We start from the raw sequence: 13,487 nt of genomic DNA, 5'->3' as shown, positions 1-13,487 counted from the left end.
AAACTAGTATAGTTTCCCCTTAGTCATTTTAAGATCTCACCCACACCATACATGTTGTTTGTCACTGCATATACATTTTGTCCACAGAACCACACATATTAAGGAGTTGCAGGATATTCTATTCTCAGCAGGGTACTTGCTGTGTATTTGCAGAATTGGAAATTAGAAGGAAACTTTAGGAACTGAGGTTTGGAGTTCTCTGGCCTAATTAGTATGCAGAATCATTTAATACCTTCCAGTGGTTTAACTATAATGTCGTTAGACTTACCAGAAAAGTGTTTTCCATTCTCATCCCCATTTATACCCTTAATTATAAACCAGATATTAGAAACAGGATGACCTAAACACCAGTGTAAAACCAGGATACTTTGGAATTAGTCTCATGTCTTTTTGGAGCTGAGTCCTATGAATCTAGCCTGTTTGCTAAAGTTTTCCAGGATGATTGGAATGTATTTTTCTGAACTGGTCCTTTGCTGTGAATTTTGAAATCATTTAAAGTGTCAGAGTATATATATATATATATATATATATATATATGATTCGTTCTCTGCTTTCTGACTCTTCTTAGATCAAAGGGTGGCACCTTTTGCAAATACTGCTGTTGTTAAGTGCCATCGAGTCGGTTTTGATTCATAGCAACTCTGTATAGGGTTTCCAAGGAATGGCTGGTGGATTTGAACAATGCTGAGAATAGTGTACTTTGAAGGCATCATAGATAGGTGGCCCTGTCCTCTTTTTTTTTTTTTTTTTTGGCCTGTTGTTAGTTGCCACCAACTCCAGTCTGACTCATGGCGCCCCCATATGTACAGAATAGAGTAGAACTGCTCCACAGAGTTTCCACAACTGTGCCCTTTCAGAAGCAGATCTCCAGGCCTTACTGCATCGCAATCAACCTATCAGCTAGTGGTCCATCTCTGAACCATGGGCCACCCTGGAACTCCTTCTTCTTTTAGCCTGAGATCCTTCTTTTTAAGATCCACCCCGGTTCATCATGTGTTGTAAGTGATCCTCGTCCTCTTCCCTTGGCCTCTCCTGCTTGAAGAACAAGGGAAAGAAGTGACCCATCACCGTAGCCCTCATCTGTCCCCCACTGCTGGCCCAAAGCCCTTGGAAGGAGAAGGGGTTCTACAAGGGGAGTGTGAGGTGGAAGGGCCTGTGGACTCTAGGTTTTAGAGTCTCCACCATGCACTGACACGGTCTGGGCTAGTGGGGCTGGGTCATGCCTGCATCTGCTCTGTCCTGGGAAAGGTGAGTCCCACAGACATGGCCACTCACCTTCCTAGCTAGAGGGCACCTCCTCCATTATCGTTCCTCAGTCTGGATGAGGGAAGGGTAGCTATTCACTGGTTCACGGGTGGCCTTAAAGAGTCCTGTACATCTTAATGAGACAATTTGTTCCCTTTGGGGCCCTTTGTGACTTGCCTCGGCCTCCGTAATTCTTGTCTCTTTTTCATTCTAGTCATGTTGCTAGTATGAGGAGAGATGCAAGAGGCTTTATGTGCCCTATCCTAAAGGTGCTTTGGACTCCCAGTGTGGTGCAGTAGGAGTAGTACTGCACTGTGAACCACAAGGTCAGCAGTTCAAACCTACCAGCTGCTCCTCGGAAACCCTATACTGGATTACTATGCGTTGGAGCCAACATGATGGTGCATAACACCAACAAAGGTGCTTTGGCCCAGTGCACTCAAGGAAGGCCAAAAATCATTATTACCTACCTTCTTGAATCCGAGACCCATATTTCCTTCATATTTAAACTTTAGGAGACAGTAGGATGCATTTTGCAATCTATGAGTACATTGAATGTTTCTTTGATGCCTCTAAAAGCTGATATTGAAATTGTTGTTCAGTGCTGTCAAGTTGGTTCTGACTCATAGCAACCCTTTCTAGGGTTTCCAAGTAGCGGCTGGTGGGTTTGAACTGCTGACCTTGTGGTTCACAATCCAATGCTTATCCTGCAGGACCATACCAGGACTCCATTATTAAAATGTTGTTGTTGTTGTTAAGTGCCCGTGAGCCGGTCCCTACTCACCGAGACCCTGTATAGAGTTTCAGAGGAGCAGCTAGTGGGTCTGAACTGCTAACTTTGTGGTTCGCAGTCCAATGCTGATTCTACAAATCATATGAAGCAAAGATAAAAACAAAGAAAACATTATGGACACAGGGCAATGTTCATAGTGTAATAAGTTTAAAATAAAAGTAAATTATAAAGACAGAAAAAAAAAAAAGTGAATACAACTTGCAGTCATTTCTTAGAATGAAGGAAATGAGTTTTATTTCAGATTGCCCTTCTCTCTCTGGAGTCCATACCTCTTTTCTGTTTGTTTGTTTGTTTGTTTTAGCTGAAACCTTGTTTTGTTATGCCATTTCCAGTGCAGGCATTGGTACAAAGAGTAGAAGTAAAACTTTGCTGTGGTGGTGGTAAAGTACCTTCAAGTCGGTTCTGACTCACAGTGACCTTGTATAGCGTTTCTGAGGAGCAGCTGGTGGGTTTGAACTACTGACCTAAGCTAAGCTAAAGGAGCCTTCAAGCAAACTCCTTGAACAGGTTTTCTGAATGTCCACATACTCTGAGGAGCCCCTTGGTCCTGAAGGGCATCACAACTGTCCCTGGTCAGATTTTCTACCCACACCCTCCACTCTGGGTACTGTATTGCCTCAGAAAGATTCATTTCCCCTTTGGATATTTTCTCCCACTGGTAAAATCGCATTTCCTTAACTTTTAAAATGTTGGTGACTGTGGGTTTGCCTCTCTTCCTTACACTTCAGTAAGGTGTTTGTCAAATTTATAGAACTAAATATTTCTATATGTAAATTTTGCTGTAAGGAAATTACATTCTTATTAAACCTGAGTTTTAAAAAATCCAGGCAAACCACACATGCTTGGCATTTGTTGTACTTTTAGTGTAGCATTGATGGTAAAACAAAGGTAACAATTTAGGTGCCCATCAAGAGGGTACTGGTTCAATAAGTGATGGCAATCGCACATAATAACTTACGTAGCTATTAAAAACAATTGGATCTGTGCACTTCATATGAAAATATCTCCAAGATACAGCATCAAGTGAAAACAGCCAGAATCAAGGCATTAACAATGGGCACCATTCTCTCTCCTCTGTGTAGTGTGTGTGTGCCTGTGTGTGTGTGCTTGCATGCATTTATTTGTATTTGTTTAGAAAGTTCCAGAAGAATATATGAGAAACTGCTCCTAGGTCTCTGAGGAGAGGGACGGGTGTGGAAGGATGGGGATAGGAGGAAGAATTAATTGCCTTTTTTGCATTTTGATACTGTATAGGAGCTCTGGTAGCGTAGTGGTTACGAATCGGTCTGCTAACCTCAGGGTCAGCAGTTTGAAACTACCAGCTGTTCCACAAGAGAAAGATGAGGCTTTCTGCTCCCGTAAAGATTTACAGCCTCGAAAACCCTGTACGGGGTCGCTGAGTCGGAACCGACTCCACGGCACATAACAACAACTGTACATATGTTATCCAAGACACAGGCAAAATTGAGATTAAAAATATAAGTAAATTAATTGCTTTGACTTCTAAAAGAACAGTAAGCCCACAGTGGCATTGGCCAATTGTCAATTTCTGTCTCTCTGTTTCAGGAGCATCGTGTGAGCCAACTCACTCGCCCCCTAACAGTGGGAAGAAGCTTTTTGTTCCTGTTCCATTCCCTTCGGGCTCCACTGAGGATGTGACTCCCAGTGGTGCCCTGCAGCCACCTCCGCTCCCCCAGAAAAAGACGGTGAGTCGAGCAGCTTCTTCCCCGGATGGCTTCTTCTGGACTCAAGGCTCCCCCAAGCCAAGAGCAGCAAGTCCTAAGCTGAACCTCAGCCACTCTGAAACCAACGTCTGTGTCCATGAAGAATCTCACTTTAGCTACTCCTCGAGCCCTGCGAACCGCCACCATCACGGCTTCTCTTCTGAGCCCTTAGAGAAAACTTTCAAAGGCAATGGCTACTGGGCCCCTGCAGCAGGACTAGCTGGCAGCAAAAGTGGCTGTGGAAGCCCCAGCCTCCAGTGTAGAGGGGCCCCGTCTGCCTCCTCCTCCCAGCTAAGTGTGTCCAGCCAGGCCTCCACGGCCAGCTCCCAGCTGCACCTCCACAGCCTCCTGAGCAGCATCAGCAGCAAGGAAGGTACCTATGCCAAGATGGGGGGCCTCTTCGCCCAGTCCCTGCTCCGCCTGGTAGCGAAGTGTGAGGACCTCTTCATGGGTGGCCAGAAAAAGGAGCTTCACTTCAATGAAAACAACTGGTCACTCTTCAAGCTGACCTGTAACAAGCCCTGCTGTGACTCCGGGGATGCCATTTATTACTGTGCCACTTGCTCCGAGGACCCTGGCAGCACCTACGCTGTAAAAGTAGGTACCAAGCTCTCTCTCATGGGTACTGCTTGACTAACTCATCCCAGCTTTGCCCGAACTGTAGGCTGAGCAAGTCATTTCACCTCTCTAGCCTTTATGAGCAGAATTGGTTACTAAGGTTCTTCTAACAATGCGCAATGATTTCATTCTCAACCTAGCCTAGGAGATGGTGCTGTGAGATTTGTTGAATGAATATAAGCTACTTGCTCTGCTTTAAGGAATGGACCACATGTGATCTAGTTGGATTGAGAACACAAATTATTTTATTATGTAACAGAGAGTCACTGATTTGTTGGACAGTTTTTTACTGAGTACTATATATCAAATTACAAAGATCTCGGTTCCTTTTAGAGCATATAATCTAGTGAGGGAGCTGCACAGTTAAGATCATTATTCTTCACGTTAGAGCCAGTAGGTGTGTTAGACCTAGTCATCATCTAACACGACAAGAGTAATAATACCATTTATTGCGCACTCACTCTATAAGCAGACTTTTGGCTGGGTGGCTTAAGTTGACTAATCCATACATTATGTCTGCAGTGCAGGTAGGTTTTATAGTTATGAGATCTAATGCTCAAAATTAGTAAGTGATCTGCCCACAGCTAGCTGGTGGCCAAGGTATATCTGAACTCTGACTGGTCTGTTTCTGAAGTCTGTGTTACAGTTACATCCATTAAGGAAACTGAAGTTCAGAGAAGTTAAGTGACTAGTTCAAAGTAACACAGCTCTTTAATCTTTGATCCTGGATCTGAGCTGTGGCCATCATATCTCATTGATCTCTGAGGGAGCAGCTCTGAGTAAGCTGGTTGAGAGCCGTTCACACCCACTGGAACCACTGTGGTCTCTGGTCCTTTCTTGTTCTTTTTATCATCTTCTTTTGGTATCTCTTGTATGCCTGATAGGTCTGAAGGCTTTCTAATAATGCAGGCTTTGTGGGGTGGGTGTGTGTGGAGAGGAGGGCTCTGATGTCTCTTCTACTGTCACCCTGTCCTAAGCCATACTTTTTCTCCAGTTAAAACAATGGGAACCATGAGCTAAAGTGAAATGGCCTTGGTGGAGCAATGTGTTGCTTACCAACAAAAATTTTAAATACTATCATTGTTGTTGCTGTTGTTACTAAGTGTTATTGAGTTGGTTCTGACTTGGAGTGACCCTGTATAGAATATCCAGGGACCAGCTGGTGAGTTTGAACCGCTGACCTTGAGATTAACAGTCCAGTGCTTATCCTAGTTGTTGTGGTTGTTAATTGCTGCCAATTCGGTTCTGACTCCTAGCGAGCCTGTGTAGGGTTTCCAAGGCTTTTTAAATCTTTGCAGGAGCAGAAAAGCCTCATCTTTCTCCCACTGGTGAGCTCAACTGCTGACCTTGTGATTCACAGGTCAGTGCTTATCCAACGGAGCCACCAAACTCCTCCTAGTCATTATTATTGTTGTTGTTGTGTGCCGTGGAGTCAGTTCTAACTCATAGCGACCCTGTAAATCTTTATGGGAGCAGAAAGCCTCATCTTTCTCTCACGGAACAGCTGGTAGTTTCGAACTGCTGACCTTGCAGTTCGCAGCCCGATTCATAACCACTACACTAAGTGAGATTGCTTTTTTAAGATGTATGTGACTTCATCATAAAATATAGATTAGTGGTGATTATGTGCTATGGAGCCAGTTCCAATTTATAGCCACCCTGTATAGGATTTCTAAGGCTGTAAATCTTTATGGGAACAGAAAGCCTCACCGTTCTCCCACGGAACCACTGGTTGTTTCGAACTGCTGACCATGAGGATAGCAGCCTGACTTGTAACCACTACATTACCAAACCTCTGGTTTGTATGTATTTATATGTTCAAAGATATATATATATATATAATTACTTGCCACATTCCTGTGTAAAAACAAGAGAGGTGACTACTAGAAGATTCTAATTTAAATCAAGGCCCCAATAGACTGACTGAATTTATTCAAAATGGTAGGTACTAGAAAGGAACCGTGGTGCTGCAAAGGTTAGACACCCAGCTTCCATCTGAAAGGTCTGTGATTCGAACCCACCAGTGGCCAGAGGGAGAAAAAAACCTGGTGATCTGCTCCCATAAAGATTACAGCCTAGAAAACCCAATGGGACAGATATACCCTGACTATAAGGGTCTCAGTATGAATCAGAATTGACTCACCAGCACCTAACAGCAACAAGAGGAATTAGAAGGAAGAAAATACAAAAGTCCTGAATAAGACTCTGGTATTATTCCTCAAATGTCATTGCCTTGTCATTATCTAAACCAGTAGCTACTTTCCTGGTATGCTACACTTACCTGTCACTCCCCAAGGAAAACACATTAGTATTCCCCTTCTTGTATCAATTATCAACACTCATGGAAGCAGCAGTCAAGAAACCAAATGATATATTGTATTTTGCAAATCTGCTGCACAAGACTTTTTGAAAGTGTTGAAGAGCAAAGATGTCAGCTTGAGGGCTAAGGTGTGCCTGACCCAAGCCATGGTATTTTCAATAACCTCATATGCATGCGAAAGCTGGACAGTGAATAAGGAATACCATAGAAGAATTTAATGCCTTTGAGTTAAAGTGTTGGAGGAGAATATTGAACGTACCATGGGCTGCCAAAAGAACCAACAGATTTATTTTGGAAGAAGTGCAGCCAGAGTGCTCCTTGGAGGCCAAGATGGCTAAACTTCCTCTCTCATACTTTGGACATATTGTCAGGAGGGAGCAGTCGCTAGAGAAGGATATCATGTTTAGTAAGGTGGCGGGTCAGAGAAAAAGAGGAAGACCCCCAGCAAGATGGATTGGCATCAATGGCTCAAGTGTGGCAACAATTGTGAGGTTGGTCCAGGACCGGGCAGTGTTTCGTTCTGTTGTGCACAGGGTCGCTATGAGTAGGTATTGACTCGATGATACCTAACAACAACATGTTTGGCGCTGTGGGTTAACGCACCAGACTTCAAAGCCGTTGGAACTGCAAGATTGGCAGTTCAGGCTCACCAGCTGCTCCTCGGAAACCCTATCTGACTCGATGGCACTTCACAACAACAACCTATGCAGTAGAGGGAAAATTGATTGAGCCCTCCAGTGAGGGACCATGATTAGTCTGGGATTGTCACTGCAGGCACAGAGCCAGGGTTCTGCTTTCATCTGATGAAAGGGATATACATCTGAGCTCCTTGAAACACCAAGGGGATGCAGATGCATTTAGGAAACTCATTTTTTTTTGTTAGCCCCCACTGAACCTGAGGAAATGACCGTGAATTATGTTTCCATGTTGTCCCCTTCTGTGTTAGAATAAATCATCTTTTCTCTTGAGGCTGAACCTAGGGGACTTACCTGGTATCAAGAGACAACCAACCTCTCCATTTGGAAGAGAATTTTTTTTTTAGAGGAGCCTAGAGAAAGCTATTCCCTCTAATCTATTAAATAGAAAGTGTTTGGATTCTGGTGCAAAAATTAAGGGGCCACCTGGTGCAAGATTGCCTGGATTTACAATATCAGCAAAGCATTTTGTTTGTTTGTTTGTTTAATATCCACGAGTAACTATGATGTGCAGCTTGAAGTCTAAAGCCTCATCATATGACAATGTACAATTAATTCCATTCTCCAGTGAGCCACACAGAAAATGCAGTTTCCTCAGAGGATATTCAAAACAAACATTGTTCCTCATTTCATTAAAAACCTAGTCAGAAGGAAACCAGAAACTAAGTGTTGGCTCTCTAAGAAGAGCCCCAGGGGTTTCCTTTTTGATGTTTTCCTGGACACTTAGAAGCACAAGAACTACCTTTTCATAAAGTGAAAAGGAAACTGGGAGAAGACTTGCAAATATTCACACAATGGTAATCCTGAGTCAAGATTACCAAAGAGAACAGTACCAATTTACAAATGTGCCCTGGCCTGGTGATGGGAGGGAACTGTGTTGTTTGTAGTGCTCCCTTTCTTGCTCACAGCTGTTCACTTCAGTAGTGCTCCAGTCTAGACGGAATACAGTCATCCGAGAGTCCGAGTCCAAGGGGAGGGACACAGCTGCTCTGTGTGGGCTGGTGGCTAAGCTCAAGTCATCTGTGCATGCTAAACAGGGAGGCGACCCTGAAATCAGAATATAGCTTTGGTTGCAAAATCTCCTTTAACAAAAGCCAGCTCACACCTGTTGGCCCCTCTGTTCATGGGTGCAGTGACAATGTGCAGCAGCAAGGAGAGCAATGAGAAAAAGCCACCTCTCCTAGACCTACTCTATGAATATGTGCAAGGAGGGAAAAGTTCATTAACTGTGTGTTTGCAAAGCTCATTCATCCATTCTTTGTCATTTAGAACTGCAGTTCCATAATTAGGGACCTGTGTTAAGATGGCTGGACCTTTCCTTTTTTTGGAAGCAGACGTGACTTAGTGCAAAATTTCAACCATAAATGATGCCATGTCTCCAAAGTTTAAAATGAGACTTGGTTGAGGCCAAAAGTTTGAAATTGGAGCCAAATCAAAGGTCTGAGGCAGCATTTGACATTGAAGCTGAATGTCTTGAGCCAAACTCGGAGGCAGACATCCTGAAAATTAAATGGAGCTTCTAAGGGGCGTCTGCAAGGGGCAGTGGGACAGAATTATGTGATTAGTTTACCGAGCTGAAGGAGAAGCCCAAACCCCCAGCTGGTGAAATTATCTCCAGGGCACTCCCAGCCCTTAGCCCCAGGCTAGTTAACATGCACTGCGCACAACAGCTCTCCAGTGTGGCGCTGGTGAAGAAGCTGCAGTTCTTGCCAGAGGACCCAGCTCACTGATTTTGAAACGCATCCAGCCCAGTTCACATTTACTCTGCTCCTTCATTTACATCTCTGCGCACAATGTTAGCGGCTCAACTGGGGAGCTCTGGGCTAGCAGTGTTTGCTGGGCTTTTGATAACTCTTGAGAAAAGGGGGCCCTGGGAACTATTCCCATGCCCCTCAGCAGCTGTGGTGACCTGGTTTGTGCACTACCTGCAAACTAGCTCTGGATGGCTCTAGATAGAGCTACAAGAGCAATAACCATAGCAACCTTTCACATGGAGGGATCATCATGGCCTGGCACTGTGCTGAACCATACCTGTGTGTCACTGCCCAGGAGGAAGGAACAATCCCTGCCTCTGTTGTACAGATGAGAAAACAGACTATGAGATAAGTGACTTGCCAAAAGTTACAGGACTAGGGAGTGGCAAGAGTTGCTACTTAAACCAAGGTAGTTCTTTCCTCCAAAGCCCTTGCTTTAGACCTCTAGAATGATAGATGGACCTGGTGATCTGCTTCTGAAAGGTCACAGACTTGAAAGTCCTGTGGAACAATTCTTCTCTGCTCACATGGAATCACCCACCATGAGTTGGAATCCACTCCAGACAACTGACAACAACAACCTTGAGTAAATAATCTGACTCCTAGAAGCCTCAGATTCCTCCTCTGTAACAGCATGAATCGTGGGGTTATTAGAAGATGTGAGGAGACGGCATGACCAAGGTTTAGTTGGTACATGCAACAGTACAGTCATGCCTGTGTGGTTGTGAGACCTTCACTGGAGGGGTGACAGACATCAGCTGTGGTCTTCCCACACTGTGCACGGTTCAGACATACTGGGTCATCAGTTACTTTAAATATTTATATGTGAGGCTACTTTTTTTTTGAGACCCCCCAAAATTTCCTTTAGTTCAGTAGTGGTTCAAAAGACTTCCGTTTAAAAACAGCATACAGTTGAGTGGGCTAGAATTTAAGAGCCTGAAATAATGCCCTTCAGACATGTATTCCAAAATCAGTTTTACGAGTGTAACAGGAAGCCAGCTTCTGGGATAAAATGTACTCCTCTTTTATTTCCATTCTATTTCCAGAGTAAGGAGATTACTAAATTAATTTGGTTTTCCTCCAATTGGCTTTTTATAACAGTTTCCTCAGGCTGAATACTTTTATGCCAGGTTTCATGTTGTGAAGGTTTATATAACTACAGTATAAATAAATCTCTGAAAAGGTGTTTGCAATAGAACTTCTAAAAACCGCCCACAAGCAAAACTGCCCGCAAGCATTGGGGCACTTTATAAACACTGCTGTAATCATTCGAGTATGGCAACGCAGCAGGCCAAAGAAAGGATTGTTGAAAAATGATATTTTCTAGTATTTTCTAGGTAGGTGTGGGATGCCTTTGATCTCAGGATTACTACACTGATCCTTATGCATCAATAAAACATACGTGAGGTTGCACATAGTCCTCTGAGAAAGGAGACTACTGACCATCTTCCGTCTCTTTCAGTGTAATTGCAGGGAAATAGAGGTATGACAGAAGGTCATTATAGTTGGCTGAAGTCTTCAGTTGAATGGCAGCTGGGTGAGGATTAATGTTTTAGAGATCCTCAGGTGGTTGGTGCTGTCATTAGTATAAGAAAAGGAAACTGAAGTGGAGGGAGGGACACAGTTGTGTGGATTCCCCAGGCAGCATCACCACGGAGGAGCTTGGGATCATCTGTGTTGTTTATGTTTTCATTCAGTCAGAGGGTGCCTGTGTGCACTTTGAGTTTTCTATTCCCTGGAGAACTCTCTGTTTTCTTTCGGCTGCTGTGACTTGCCCTTGGAGGAAAAGTGTGTGACTTCTACATAACACTCCTGTAAATATCAGCCCTTTAGTTCATTTAGACCAGCGTTATACAGTGAGACCTGTGAAAGCCAGAACTTGACGAAACTGCCTTGCTTTTTTAGGTCTTGAAAACTCCACTTTTGACAAGGTGTAGTCTTAACCACTTTTCTATCCCTCAGTGACACTGATTACATTCTTCCCATTGTTACTTTCGTTCTAGTTGTTTCAGTCCCATTAATTTAAACTCCTGGCTCCCCATCCTGTTCATCTGTGCTTTAAATTAGCTTTTGGTCATTTGGTCTGTCTCTTTTATTATTATTTAGCTTTTCATTGTGAATTGAGTCAAAGTTTTCAGAGCAGATCATCAGTTTTACATCCAACAAACTATATATACTTTGCTTCAATACATATTTGCAGTCCCCTCCGTGTACCAACGATAACAGCGTTTACCACTATTCACTTAACTATTACATTCCTCCCTTCATCCCTTCCCCCAAACCTCCTTCTTGTATACTGCCTGCCCTGTCACCCATATCAACATGTGTCAGCCCATGAACTGTTTTCCCTCCTCCCCACTCCTCCACACACACACCCTCTCCCCAACCACCATAGATTGTTTCTTTTGTTTGTTTGTTTGAACACTGGTATCGTTCACTGTTTCAAAGTAACAGTGGCACAAACCCTTCCCACCTCCCATCTCAAACCCTTCACTGGGATTGAGTCTCTATCTTGAGGCATGAAGTTTTGAATATATGACCATAATTGTTCTTTTGCTTGGGTGTCGGGGTTTCTCCCAGGTTGTAGCTCACCCAGACTCATAGCTCACCCTGGCTGTACCTCATCCAGATCATAGTTCTGGGACCATAACTCACTGGAGCCGTAGCTCACCAGGGTCATAGCTCACCCCAGCCATCACCCTGGCCATCACCCGGATTTGTTCTTTTATTGATTGTGCTTTTAGTGTCATATCTAAGGAACTTGTTTGTCACAAAAAATCTCCTACATTTTCTTCTAACATTTGTATTGTTTTAGCTCTTACATTTTAGTCTGTATGATCCATTTTGAGTTCCCCATTGGGTATGTTGTGCGGTAAGGGATTAAATTGGACATCCAATGACCCAGTACTGTTTGTTGAACAGATGAGATTACTGGATCCCACTTTTGACCTCCTTTCTTCTTTTCCTCACAGATCTGCAAAACCCCTGAGCCCAAAGCAGCATTGTACTGCAGCCCCTCTGTACCTGTGCACTTCAACATCCAGCAGGACTGTGGCCACTTTGTTGCCTCAGTGCCCTCGAGCATGCTCACATCCCCTGACACTCCTAAGGACTCGCTGCCTGCCCTGCCCTCACACCTTCCTGCCCAGGAACAAGACTGTGTGGTGGTCATCACCCGTGAGGTACCCTACCAGACAGCCGCTGACTTTGTGAGGAACTCAGCCACCAGCCACCGGACTGAGCCGGAGGTTTATGAGCGCCGTGTGTGTTTCCTGCTCCTGCAGCTCTGTAATGGGCTGGAGCACCTGAAGGAGCACGGAATCATCCACAGAGACCTGTGTCTGGAGAACCTCCTGCTGGTGCACTGCACACCCCAGGCCTCTCAGTCAGCCGCCCCCACTGCCCCTCCCTCCGCTGTTATTCCTTCCATTTGCTCCTCTACCACTCTCCCAGCCGGTGTCACCCCCAGTCTCCCAGCTGCCCCGACCTGCCGCGGAGTACCAGGGGAGAAACACTTGTCCCGGCTCATCATCAGCAACTTCCTGAAGGCCAAGCAGAAGCCAGGCGGCAGCACCAACCTACAGCAGAAGAAAAGCCAAGCCCGACTGGCGCCTGAGATCGTGTCGGCTTCCCAGTACCGCAAGTTCGATGAGTTCCAGACAGGCATCCTCATCTATGAGCTGCTCCACCAGCCTAACCCCTTTGAAGTGCGTGCCCAGCTGCGGGAACAGGACTATCGGCAGGAAGACCTGCCCCCACTGCCCACCCTGTCCCTTTACTCACCTGGTCTGCAGCAGCTTGCCCACCTGCTTCTGGAGGCCGACCCAATCAAGCGCATCCGCATTGGTGAGGCCAAGCGGGTGCTGCAATGCCTGCTGTGGGGGCCACGCAGAGAGCTGGTGGAGCAGCCGGCCTCCCCTGAGGATGCGCTGTACAGCACGCTGCAGAACTGGATCGACATGAAGCGGGCTCTGATGATGATGAAGTTTGCGGAGAGGGCTGTGGACCGCCGGCGTGGGGTGGAGTTGGAAGACTGGCTCTGCTGCCAGTACCTGGCGTCTGCAGAGCCCGGAGCCCTGCTCCAGACACTGAAGCTACTACAGCTTCTGTGAGCCAGCCCCAGCCTGCACTTTAGCTGCCCACTTCAATGCCTGTCCCTGTCCTGGGCCCCTTGCCCTTTCCTTGCCATGGAAACATCAATGTCTCCCTGGGAAATGGTACAAATGTCTGTCACACTTGGATCTAATATATGCATATGTATATAAATATGAAAAACTGAAGGTGTTATTTCCCACTGTGGCCTCTTCACCTAGTCATTCCCAGTTTCGTCCTGTAATT

The 13,487-nt window shown here is 45.1% G+C and overlaps 1 protein-coding gene across 1 annotated transcript in view; it reads left to right on the top strand.

Annotated features, from left to right (window-relative positions):
- LOC102839764 (tyrosine-protein kinase SgK223-like) overlaps nucleotides 1–13,261 on the top strand; it is a 67,263-nt gene extending 54,002 nt beyond the window's left edge. Inside the window, exons 4-5 of the mRNA XM_006834480.1 lie at nucleotides 3,605–4,359; nucleotides 12,122–13,261. Of these exons, the coding sequence (XP_006834543.1) occupies nucleotides 3,605–4,359; nucleotides 12,122–13,261 (1,895 nt within the window). The remainder of the gene's footprint in view (nucleotides 1–3,604; nucleotides 4,360–12,121) is intronic.
- Nucleotides 13,262–13,487: the final 226 nt, after the last annotated feature.

This window comes from Chrysochloris asiatica, unplaced genomic scaffold (assembly GCF_000296735.1).
Source record: "Chrysochloris asiatica unplaced genomic scaffold, ChrAsi1.0 scaffold00011, whole genome shotgun sequence".
NCBI classification, from domain to species: Eukaryota; Metazoa; Chordata; class Mammalia; order Afrosoricida; family Chrysochloridae; genus Chrysochloris; species Chrysochloris asiatica.
This window is presented reverse-complemented; position numbering and strand designations above follow the sequence as displayed.